This window comes from Amblyomma americanum, chromosome 9 (genome assembly GCF_052857255.1).
Source record: "Amblyomma americanum isolate KBUSLIRL-KWMA chromosome 9, ASM5285725v1, whole genome shotgun sequence".
Classification (NCBI taxonomy): Eukaryota; Metazoa; Arthropoda; class Arachnida; order Ixodida; family Ixodidae; genus Amblyomma; species Amblyomma americanum.
The window spans coordinates 142,924,289-142,936,866 of NC_135505.1; the positions used below are offsets into that span (position 1 = coordinate 142,924,289).

Below are 12,578 nucleotides of genomic sequence, written 5' to 3' on the forward strand. Positions count from 1 at the left end.
AATGCAGACAGTGTAGTGAGGGCTGATGTGAAGCAAGGCAGAACATCACTATTTCAGCAGGTATCAGGTCTCATTCAAAATCACTGAATCATCTGCCATACATGATAACAGCAACAAGTGCATCAGGTACCCATCTATCATCCTCAGTGACAAGAAAAGTGATATCTATGTACCACCTAGCCTCCCACAAGATAGCCACAATGTGGCGCCCATCTTCAGTTAGTCTCTTTATTTTGAATTTGTCATGCTTCGTTTCCATGTCTTTAAACATTAGAACTGCAGATTGGGCTAGTTGGTGATGCATAGTGGTGGTACGACAGCGCAACAGCACACACAGACCAAGTAGGAGACGAGACACACAAACCAGCGCTGGTTTGTGTGTCTCGTCTCCTACTTGGTCTGTGTGTGCTGTTGCGCTGTTGAACCATCACTATGGTTTGTGTGTCTCGTCTCCTACTTGGTCTGTGTGTGCTGTTGCGCTGTCGAACCACCACTATCTTTAAACAGGCTAGCCTTCAATAAAGTTTTTAGTTGATAGTACAACTTCATACGTATTTAGTTTTTCTTTCTCTGCTATGGTGTCCTTCCAGTTGCTACAAAAACTATGTCATTGATCAGCTATGTGCAAGTTCAGGTGTATGATGCACAGAGATTTTGAGAATCTGAACAGCATTTTCCAGGTGCATAGGAGAGATCACCTCAAAAGCACAAAGAATAGAAACTAATTTTCTGCAAAGCCCACTGAGCAGAAGGGTAAGGAATAAGTCTAATACTCACCTTAATATTTGGGTGCATGGCAGCCAGCTTCTGCTTGCTGTAGAGGCTGTTAATGTTGAGTGCCATCTCAACTTCTTTGTAGAGTAGGACAAACACCTTCACACCTTCTTCCTAGTGACAGAAATAAAGAGCAAAGATAGAAAGGAGGGCAGCTGGTCAAATGAACTCATTTTTGAATGAATCAAATAAGTCACAGAAATGAACACGTAACACCAATATGCTTCCTTGTGTGCTGTCAATTAGGAGAGTGTTTCTAATGCAAAAAGTAATGTGCTGTGACACCATTTTTCTCTCTTAAAATTTCAGCAGGCAGCTGCAGATCTGCACATTTCATGCTACCTGAATGCACACTGCATAATCTCCCAGCCTAACCATTTTTCACGAGGGCTTACTGCCCCTAGGTACGAGGGCTTACTGCCCCTAGGTGTGGCACTGTCATACAGGAGAAGACTACAAGAAGACTGCTGTAAAGACAAACTCAAATCATGTGCCCAGCTTAGCTCTCAGTTACAAGTCAATCAACAATGAAATGGGGATAATACTCATGCCTACAGCTTTCTTCTGAAGAAGTTGGTCAAGGCGCCAGCGGTTGTTGGGCACCACTGGTCGCTTGAGGTAGATCTCGGGAGTGAGCCACCAATCAGCAATGAAGATCTCTTCCTTGGCTAGGTCGATGGCATTTGCTACTGCCTCACAGTACTTGGAACCATCAATGTACCTGCAGAGGAAAACGAGGCATCACATAAATGTTTCAAGAACTAATTTTCAATGATACGCAATAAAAGCGCTTATTGCAATGCAGGTGAATGAAATGTTCCAACTTCCCCAGTGCAGAGTAGCAGGCCAGATAATGTTCACTCAAGCTGATGTCTTTGCTTTTGTCTCCGAATAGACCTCTCGCTCTAGTGGAAAATTCAAGGCTTAGCAAACAAAGCAAATGAAGGAATAAATGCTAAGAACAGAACTTTTTCTCTGTCCCCTATTCGGAAAGCACCTAAGGTGTATTTCTGCATCATGCAAAATAAGAAACTGCGAGAAACATTTGACAGTAAACACAGACTGCTTTTTCCACTGTGTGCTATCCTGGCTGGTAACTAAGCCACTAGATAGACCGTGCTCTACAGCTGACTATAGGGTGGCGCTACCTATATACTGAGCCGGTTTATTCACAGGCCCCAAGATAGTCCCGGCAGAGCCGCAGGTAGAAAGCGCTTTGTTCTTGTGTCTGTTCCCGGCAGAATGTACGGAGCTCCTCGCATTAGAAAAAATTATGAATAATTTGTATGCAAATCGATTCCACTGCAAAAGTACGAACTGCACGTCGTTTACCCCGCTCACTCACGCTGGCGATTTCTTTCCCTGCCAAGTGGTAGGCAGCGCGAGGGCTAACTTCTGGCAATCGCAAGAGCACGGGTCACGGCACCGTTTCATCATCTTGGATCCTAATTTGCTTCGGACTGCTGGCCTTGCAACTCCGACGACGCATTTTTAATGTGTTAGCATCAGAACCCCATTAAAGCAAAGTTTCCGACATTGGAGGCGGCCTGCGAAGCATCAGAGGCGAAGCAGCGGAGAGAGAGGGAAAGCATGAAAGGGAGAGGGACAAAGAAGGAAGAAAATCGAGAGAGTATGAGTTGGTGGGAGCTACAGGTGACAACAGAGAAACCGCAGTTGCCAATCAGAGTGCACGGGTGGGGAGAGTGGTGAGGGGGAACGACATGGCACACTGTAACTGCTGGATTGGATAGGGCAAGTGGAGAGAGGGTACGGTGTCTCACAAAAAACTAAAATGTATCATTATAAACTCCTACGCGAATATAAACTCAGCATCAAGGAAAATCAAAGGCTGTTTTTGGACATATCGAACTTAGAATTAATAGGCAACGCGGCCTACAATACGAGGACAACAGACCGTTGGAAAGTGCCAAAATGCCGTACGAACTATGGGTTTCAGAGTCTTAGGAATAACCTGCCTCGATTACTAAATGAACATATTAAAGCGGGAACAGATATTTTAGGACTAAATTTCCGGAACCTGAAGGCGTTGTTTTATTAATTTGCATGTCCCTAATACACACCACACATTTCATAAACAAAACACCTTGTACAGATATTTAGCCACTGTTTCATTATGATTGCATGTCTTTATTTCCCGATCGTTCCATGAGCTTGTCGCCATACCTTTCATAAAAATGCCAAGTTATAATTTTGTTTGTCTCTATATTTCTGTATATTTTTTTCTGTACATTTGTTTCTGGACTGTGTTGCTTCGTTGCCGTCAATGCCAGGGGGGACCAAGATTTTTTTCAAGCCGTAAAGGAACGGCTTTTCTTCTTGGCCCCTTTCACAATGTGTACGTCATGTTGTGAAGAACAAATAAAAATGAATGAACTGCATGCACCGCGACGTATCCCGCGGAGAGTGGGGAGAGAGGGGTATGTACGCGTCAACTTATATTTGAATTTTTTGGTCCTCAAGGGTTTGGTTCGAGGGTCGACTTAATTCACAGTCGACTTATATGCCGCATATAAGTCAACTGTGAATTATAGGGCTCTAGTGGGGGTTCTCTCAGAAGCACTCTACCTGAAGTCGTGTAACTATTGTGGGCCTGGGCATCCATAGCTCACATAGGTTGGAGACAGGGAGGGGCCAGGTTGTGATACAACTATTGCTCCACCTGTTTGTCACAGGAAACGGAAGTCCATAGGCCTTTATTTTTGCATTTTGTTTTAAATGTGAACGTTAAATTGCACAGTTTAATAGTAAGGAAACCTCTTAAATAAAACAACCAATTTCTGTGCAATATCAACCAAAAAAGAGAGAGGATGATTGAAGAAAAATTTTGATATTGCTATTACCACTCTATTGCAGATTTCAACGACAGCTCAAAATCGAAAGTCAACAGCCTGACATGGCTGTCGCACTGTCGCACGCATAACCGAAACGACCTCCCTATTGAAAACATGCGTATAGGATCATAAAGGTATATATGGGTATATAAAAGAAGCATGCAGGAGCAGACAGGTGTGTTTAGGTTCTTATAGGTAGCATCTGGCAGGCATTTAGGAATGTATAGGATCTCATAAGCACCTTCTGTCAGGAGTATAGGAAAGTTCAGGTCGCTAAAGGAGCCGTATGGTGAGCATATAGGTATGTAAAGGTACTTCTAGGAGTTGTTTTGAGGCAGACAGGTTTAAATAGGCCTGGCATGAACCTCCTGTTGCCTATAGGTTTGAACAGGACCAGCATGGGCTACATGAAATTGGGCCAGTCAAAATAACGCACATGTCGACCATCATTGTAGCTCTCTGTATTTGAAAGCAGACAGCACTCGGTGCAAGCTGACACTGCTGGCTGCTTTCAAAAACAGAGAGTGGAGTTCCCGTCGTTTCAGCATACACCACGACAACGTCATCTTGTTCGCTACCGATTTTGAGCTATCGCTGAAATTGGTATTGCACAGCACGAAGTTTTTATTTCAAGAATGTCAGGTAGTCACACAACGATGCACCAGAAACCAATCTTCTTGCTTCGATCCGTAACGCGATTTTTGGCTGAAACGTAAACTGCACCCGCCGCGGCTGCTTGCTCCTCTCGCCATACTTCATGTCATGGCTTGTCTAGAGGCACCGGCGGCGTGTGCTCGCTTCCAGTGTGGTTGTGATTATGAACACTTAGCGCTCTCCACTCTGTCCAATAGGCGCACATTCCCTCCTCTTCCGTCTTCCCTCTCCTGCTTACAGCACTTTGATTTCGCTTCAAATCCTCCCTACTCGTATTCATCCGTGTGCATGCCTGAAGGATCACGATGAGATTCCGGCAGAAGAGGAATCAACAGCTCTCACTGTAGAAGTACAAAAATAGACCGACTAGACAGCCTTCAGGCTCCCTATTCTAAGATACGCATTTGTACGCGCACACATTAATTACAGAACACCACACGCAGCACTTCAGGAACCGCACGCAATCACGCCTTCATACCATCGGCAGCGGCTTGCGGTCCGGACCGGGGCGAAAGCATCATATCGGTTCGGGCGCGTGAAGTCCTGGCCCGACGTCTTTGCCAGCTCCTGGAGGTGGTCTTTCCACTCCCGCTCCTTACGCTTCGTCCAGCACTTCACCAAGAGATTCCTGCACAGCCAACAAAAGCGCTTCATCAATGCTGAATGTCTTGCTTATTAGCGTAATGCATGCTCTACGACTGTGCATCACTTAAATGGTAAGATAGCAAATGAAGCAAAAGCTATAGAAATGCGCTCGCTTAGCTTGCGATAAACCAAGAGTTTTTAAAATTTTCTGAGACGACGCCCACGTCAGAGTAGGCCATCATTAGCATCGTGCCACTTCACTGCTGCCTCCCATCAAAATGTGGCCTAGCGGAGGCTGACCTGGTGAGGTTCGTGACGAGCAGGCCGTGATTGACCCCCGTGGCCATGAAGCCGGACTGGACCTGAAAGCCCTGGTCCATGAGGAGCACCGACTTGATGACGCCGTCGCGGGGGCGGACGTACAACACGCAGGTGTCCTTCGCAATCAGCCACCTAGTGAATATATAACATATAAATATATATAATCATCTTGGCTGATGAATCAAGTTGTCAGAACAATGAAGGGACAGACAGACAGAGAGAAAGGGTGTTTTTACCTCTTTCGCCACCTGCTGCAGCACTGGTAGAAGACGAAGTGGAGTCGGACGCAGCCTCTGGCACTGTGGTGGCCTCCGGACCGCTTATACACGAGTCCCTCACGGCCCTTGGGGCCCAGGCCACCAACGAATGACAGGTGGCTCACCTCGAGGAATTGCATCTGCGCATTCGCAACCGCCCCACCTCTGCGTCAGTCAGAAGCTAACTGGAACACGAGTCAAAGTATGCCCTCTAGACGCTACAAGGTGTCCTTATCACAAGTCCAACTTTTGGCGCAGACTCTCGCGAGCCATGGTCGTACTGTTTTGCGCAGCTTAGGTTGGACTGCACCTCACAGCCATAAGCTCACAACTATTCCCTCACTAATGAAACACTGTGTCAAAGTCAACGAGCGAGAGTACGATAAATAAGGGAAGGAAACCTCCCACTAGTGCTCAATCATTGAATGGATATATGTCCTTGCATGATGTTTTTTCTGTAGCTCACTTTTTGTCCTTAGACACAATGAACAGGTTAAGACTACTTTACTACTTCAAAACAAATGATTTTGGGGTGCTTGCAACTTTATAGTACATTACTAAAGAGAGATTCCTCCCCAATTGGGCAAACTGCTAGCAGCATTTGATCTCTTCTAGATCATCAATGACAACCATATCACCAAACTATCCCTCTCTGCTCTAGGCGGCATTACGCTGTGAGCATCGTGTGTCTGTTTATGAGCTCCACAGGCGAGCGGAAAGCGTAGATTGTGTTATCCCACATCAAGATAGTGTTCACTTAGTATTGGTGCATCATGCAGACAAGTATACTGACAACTATGCGACTGCTGAAAGTAGTCTATAGAAAAGGCCTGGAAAGTTGAGACCTAATGCCAGCGACTAAAAAGGACGAAGACAAAAGCACAAAAACTCACTGTGTGTGGGTTCATCCGGTAGGCTGGAACCATGACCAGATTGCTAAGGTAAGCTTCGAGCTGTTCCTGCACATGAAAGCCACCACAACACCACTATATCAGAATGTGTGACCCTTATGAATTAGGCAGTGCTACACTGTGCAGTAGTAGCTGGAAGAGGACAGAAGGATTTTGACAACAGCAGTAGAAGCCTGCCCTGCTCAAACGGCATGGTTTCATCTCACATGTACTGCCGCTACAAGGAGAGGATACATTTCACTCGCCAGCACAAAATTCTGCCAGCGCCACAGCATGGCATCGCCAAATAGGCAGCACTTTCTTCGAGCAGTGGGTGATTACTATGATGACATTTGTTCCAGGGAAAGTGTGTGAAGCTACTATGGCTGTAAATGAAGCCAAAAGATAACCTCATTCTGTGATTAAAGGAAAGAGTTTCCCAAGGGTTCAAGACATTTTCAGAATATCCAGCGACCAGAACAAAACTTTGTGGACTGTGGATCGTAGAGTTTTAATGTGCCAAAGTGACTCAAGCTAAAAGGAATGCTGTAGTGAAATGCTCCGGCTTAATTTGGACCATCTGGGGTACCTTAACATGCGTTGACATCGCACAACATGTGGCCATTTTAGAACGAAAGCTCTACTTCATGACCAAAGCTGCAAAATCCAGGCCATCGCTGAAGCCTTGACATTAAATAAATAAAAATATAAATAAATAAGATAAATATTGCCGCGATTTCGAACCCGCGGCAGCCCGAACAGATCAGCTCCGCTGGGCACTGCATGAGACCACAACGCTATCGCTGCAGCCGATCACGCCCGGTGTTATACTGCAAGACTCTCGCGGTGTGCATTCCATGTCGTCGTCTTCACCAACTTCCATCTGCAGTGCGAACAGATCCGATCAGGTTAACCTCGATCAGAGCTTAACCTGAGTCATTATCATCACCAGACATGCCGACGACTCAGCAAAGCAAAACCACGAGCCAATCAGGCTGAATGCATGCTTTCACATATCTTCTCAGTTTAACTATGTTAAAACCCTGCAATTTTTTTGCACTTCACCTCCCTCAAAATACGGCCTGCGCGGCCGGCACGGGATCGAATTCACTACCTTGGGGTGAGCAGTCGAATAGCAAAGCCACTGAGCCCCCGTGGCGGGTCGAAACAAAATTCTGTCGGTGCCACTAGATAAAAATGGGCTCCGAACACGCACCGCCCTCTGCTGGACTTCTTCTTGCGACAGCAGGCTCTCGGGTTTCTTTGGGAAGCGGGGCAGTGGCCTTCTCGCATTGTTGTCCTCGCGATAGCTGCGTCGGCGTTCGCGGTGCCGCTTGGTTGGAAGCGGGATGGACATGGCGGCACGGTACATCTGCAACTGCTGGTGCAGCTGCTGGAAGTGCTTGTAGCGCCGCCGGATGCTCCACTGGAAGTCACCATGCCGCAGCTCGATCACGTACCTGCATGCACACACAAGCGCCGGTTAGTTAACTGCCAGCCTTGCCGTAGCTACACGTAGAGGGTTTAGGGCTTATCTGACGTTTTGACGCCATTCCTAGCTTTACCAGGATACCTGAGCGGGTGGCGTACTCATTCAGCTCATAAACCTCTGAAAAAATACACTGAAGAATGATTTACTGCTCCCCCAGCGTCTTCTGATGATCACGATTTTTATGTCACAAGGGCATTTGTGGGCAAACAGCACCTAGGCAGAAGGCTTCTTCGTCTACTCAAGGTGGATTCAAAGACCCATTTCCCAAGCATTTCACCCCAAGAAGCCTGGCAACAGGCCAGGGGAAAGCATCAATGGCTACCCGGCTGTGCACCTCCCCGCACCTCCCGTATGCGAGACGGATGCTCAGAAGACTATGAGACTAAGAAGAAGTCCGCAAGCCTTATACCACTCAAGACAATGGATAGAGGTGTCAGAACTTTGGAGAATGACAAGGACAACCCTGCTTTCTACAGCCTGTGGTTTTAGAAAAGCGGCGGTAAATATGGTGGCGGCAACAGTGACGTCAAGCACGCTTGTTTAGTGTAACCAACCGTAATGGTTAACGTCTTCATTTCCATCCTTTCAGAATTATCTGCCTCTTATATGCCTTCCCTCAATGCAGGGTAACCAAGCGGACCACGGACATGCCCAGTTATCCTCCTTGCGTTCGTTTCCTGCACTTTCTCTTGCCGAATCCGCATCAATAACACAACAGCATGGCAGCTAAAACATTTGGCGGGTATAAAAGGCTCTAAAATATGAACAAAGCTTTCTAGTTTGCAAAGCTGCCACCACGTACCACGTGGCGCTGAACACTCAAAATCACTGGGGAAATTTCGAATATTCAGAACATCTTATTGATTTTTTTATTGCTGTAAGAAATAGCTGGTGAAACCCCTGAAATACTTTATAGGTAAGATTTTGCAGTTGTAAGGAGGAGTCAGTTACGGAAGTCACCAAGTTCGCGCACAATTACTCGGAACTCTCTAGTTTTCTCGAAAAAGTTTAAAGTACACTACGCGGTATTCGCTATTGGCGGCCAGAAAATGGCGTTAGTTGCTGACGTTTAGTAATGACTAGTAGAGTTACTATATACTACCTAGAGACACCCTACTAGTGTTGCGCACAGGTCCACCATATTGCTCTCTTAAGCTTCCAAATTATGAGGGAAAGCCGCAACCCTTGCATGCAGGAGACGGACTCGGTGCAGTGGTTAGAACAATTGCAGGCTCAATCCGCTTGATTGTGGCTGCCGAACCTGCTTTATTTCAGGCTGATTACGGTTGCATTGAATGACGCAGCTTGCTAGTAATGCGTCTGCTGCAGCAAGGCCTATCTCAATGAGCTAGGAACAAAATACTCGCTATGTGGTGGATGGGTGGCGCCATCTGTTGTAAACGGCACAAATCACAAACAGTTTTTTAACTATCGGTCAGGGACTAAGAGAAGAAAAAAAAAGAGGTGTCGTAGTGGAGGGCTCCGGAATAATTTCGACCACCTGGGGATCTTTAATCTGCTCTGACATCACACAGGCGCTCCTGTGCTGTGCAATGTCAGTGCGCGTTAAAATTCCCAGGTGGTCTAAATTATCCGCAGCCCTCCACTACAGCACCTCTTTCTTCATTTATTTTCTTAGTCCCTCCTTTATCCCTTCCCTTACGGCGCGGTTCAGGTGTCCGCCGATATGCGAGATTGATACTGCGCAATTTCCTTTCACCAAAAACCAATTTTTTTTTCATTTGAACACTTGCGATAAGGTCGCGTGTTACTGGTGATAAAACATCGTTTTCAGTGAATACGGGCGCTCGACAAAATAAAATGTCACAAATCATGAGAACAGTATAGGTGTACGAATGGACTACCAGCAATGATCTAGGGCTAAACGATGCAAAGGAGTTGGCTTCTCCGCAACGCATGGATGCTTTTCAACCACGCGATAGCGTTTAGCCAATAGAGGAGCAAGCGGTGCAGGGAAAATAAACGCAGGTAATTATACAGTAACCCTGTCTAGTAAAGCTGAGCTTGGCGGGGTCCGAGCGGGACGCATGCTCACAGGTTGGGGTAGAGGATGTGCGTGCTGCTGTGGTCCCTCTCGATGGAGACGATCTTCACCTCGATGGGGCAGTCGGGCAGCGTGAGCAGCCGGTTGGGCGTCAGCAGGCTGCAGCTGGGATCGTGCACACGCGAGAAGGCGAAGCACGTCCCTCCGCGCGGCAACACTGCGAGGAATCGCCGGAAACAATGCACTCACATGCGAGACAGCGGTGCAGACAGTTGTCCCAGCATGCGGAACGTGTGCACGAAATAGAGCGTCTTTGGTTGCAGTTTAGCTCAGCTAAGCACGGTTTAGCGAAATCGTCCCGGCGACGTGATGGCTCCGGCCGATTCGCTGTGTCCACAGCGAGGACTGCAATGCGAATGCCCCAAGAGAGGCGCCGTCTACTTTTTCCAACAAACGGCGAGTCACGTGATGCCAAGGCGGCGGTCGACACGGCGGCGAGTGACTTCGCATGTCACGTGGCAGCCTCACCTCCACCGCTCCTCCACTTCAAGGTCAAATTGCGGCGCCGATGACCTTGGTTTGACCAGGCTAGTAAAGCTTTCGCTTTAAAACTACTGAGTCAGGAAAAGGGATGACAATAAGCGCGAACGACATTTTTCCTTCGAATAATACTTTGGCTGGTAGCTGCAGCTACCCGCAGCCGATTTTGGCTGTCGGCGCAGTTCAACATCCACCAGAATCCCAGTGGTACTGCGATTTCGCAGTATTACTGGGAATACTGTGGTACTTTCGTCCAAATGAGCAGAAGTTATTGTGTTTCCCACTTGCAATAATGCCTTCGGGCGTTGCAGGTCTCTGTAATAAATAAATAAATAAATAAAGAATTGGCGGTGGTTTAGCTTTGGTTGAATCTGGAGCGACGCGATAGCTACAGCTGGCCGAGTGGAACTTGCCACGGCGCCGCGCCGCAGGCAGCTGCTCCGCACGACGTGACCAACCAAGTGACAGCGTGGCGGCGCAGCCACGGCGTGGCAAAGCAGCCACGGCGTGGCAAAGCAGCCACCGCCACGCTGAAGGCTCGAAATGCTACCGTAATGTAGCTATCACTACAAACAGGCCTTTTGACTTTCACCTCCATCAAATTTTACAGACCGCCCCATATATAGTCTCTGAAACTGTGCGTGCTTCCCCCATGCAATCCATCTAGACATGCGTATCAACTGTCACACGCCACCCTGATGAAGTGTTTGATATTGGTTCGGCTTCGCTTTCGCACCCCTTCCCCCCCCCCCCAAAAAAAAAACAACAACAAAAAACTGCAGTTTGCAGAAATCATTGCTAAAATTCGATAAGGAGACAACGCACAACATAGACGCAGGGTAAGAACTTAGAAGACGTTTGAGCTTATTCGTGTCCTTTGTTTCTTGCTTGGTTTGCGTTGCTTGCGCGAAGTTTGAGTTTCCCAGTGCGACGAACCATGAACTAACTGTACTAAGCGACAACTTTCTTTTTTTTTTTTGCAACGAAGATAAAGATGCAGGGGCGGAGCGCCTGTATCTGCGCCACTCCGCCAATGAATCGGCCGCAGGAACGCCGCCTGCAACGCTGCTCGCTGCGCGGTTGCCTGGCTACTTCGCTCCACCTGTGGGAGCCTCTTGCAACTGTGCTCGCCTAAATAATTCGTTAACATCAAAGAAACAAGCTTTTGCCTGCGTCTGTCTCATGTTTAAAATGTGCTGTTATATCAGAAACATGCGTTAACTAACGAATATTACCAATATACTGTGTTTTAAGAGGAAGCCATTAACTACAACCGGGGGACTATATTTTGCTGCGTAAGACAAAGAAAGGTGAGTTTCGGATCCGCAGCTTTGGCCACATTTCCGAGAAAAGTTGGCACGGAGCATAGCCGGAGGGTCTCGGTGACGTCAGAGCGATTCCTCCTCCCCGGGTGCTCACCGTCCACACTGTCACCCCGTTCCTGGAGGGCGGCGTCCGCCCCGCCGCAGTCCAACATCTCAGCCATGGGGTCCACCTCGGGAGGCCGCAGCTCCTCGAAGTCCGGGTCCTCCTCTTCTTCCTCATCGCCCGCGGAGGCCAGGGCGTCCTGGGACGTCGTCTCGGTCATCTTCTTCCTCCGCCTACCGCCGCCGCTTCCTCGGCGTTGCTGCTTGGCGAGACCGCTCCTGCACGACGCAGGGGGACAAGAAATTAGAGGAGAACCACAGACGAAGACTTCTGGCAGACACTTCTACTAAGCCCTCTGCTCTACACGTTGAGAACTGGGCGAGGCGGCTCTGCAATCATCAGTGGGCCTGCCCCTCCAACCCGGCTATTCCCCCCATCCCGAACCCAACCCGGGAGGACAAGAAAGCGACCCTAACTCGGCTGTCTGGACTTACAGGCCCAACATGCCTTAGTCGGGCGCGCCCGGGCGGCGGCCACCGCCACTGGGGTCCCAAACTAGGGACCTCCACCTAGTGCTTGTAAGGACCGGCACCTTACGGGCTGATCCAAGCATACCTCCTCTCACTTGTATAGCCAATAAATGTTTTCACCACTACCAGAAGGCACGGAAAGCAAAACACACGCCTTCCAACCTCGCCAGAAGCGCAGACTCACGCTGGCAGGTGTACCGAACCTGCTTGCGTACGAGTGGGCCCAAGTACCAGGCGCACCTGAATTGCGTAACAGCTAACTTGACTGTCGAAAGCGCGCACTCCTCACTTCGCAAGTCCCCATGGCTCA

At 48.2% G+C, this 12,578-nt stretch overlaps 1 protein-coding gene across 7 annotated transcripts in view; it reads right to left on the bottom strand.

Moving 5' to 3' along the window:
- The window catches only part of Pld (Phospholipase D), a 101,530-nt gene that overhangs the window by 32,623 nt on the left and 56,329 nt on the right, over positions 1-12,578 (bottom strand). For all 7 annotated transcript variants that reach the window (XM_077637847.1, XM_077637843.1, XM_077637848.1 and 4 more), the window contains 9 exons: positions 11,790-12,016; positions 9,882-10,047; positions 7,550-7,793; positions 6,337-6,402; positions 5,423-5,583; positions 5,166-5,318; positions 4,759-4,908; positions 1,330-1,495; positions 778-888 (listed from right to left, as the gene is read on the bottom strand). In XM_077637847.1, coding sequence (XP_077493973.1) covers positions 778-888; positions 1,330-1,495; positions 4,759-4,908; positions 5,166-5,318; positions 5,423-5,583; positions 6,337-6,402; positions 7,550-7,793; positions 9,882-10,047; positions 11,790-11,958 — 1,386 coding nt within the window. In that variant the 5' untranslated portion in view covers positions 11,959-12,016. The remainder of the gene's footprint in view (positions 1-777; positions 889-1,329; positions 1,496-4,758; positions 4,909-5,165; positions 5,319-5,422; positions 5,584-6,336; positions 6,403-7,549; positions 7,794-9,881; positions 10,048-11,789; positions 12,017-12,578) is intronic.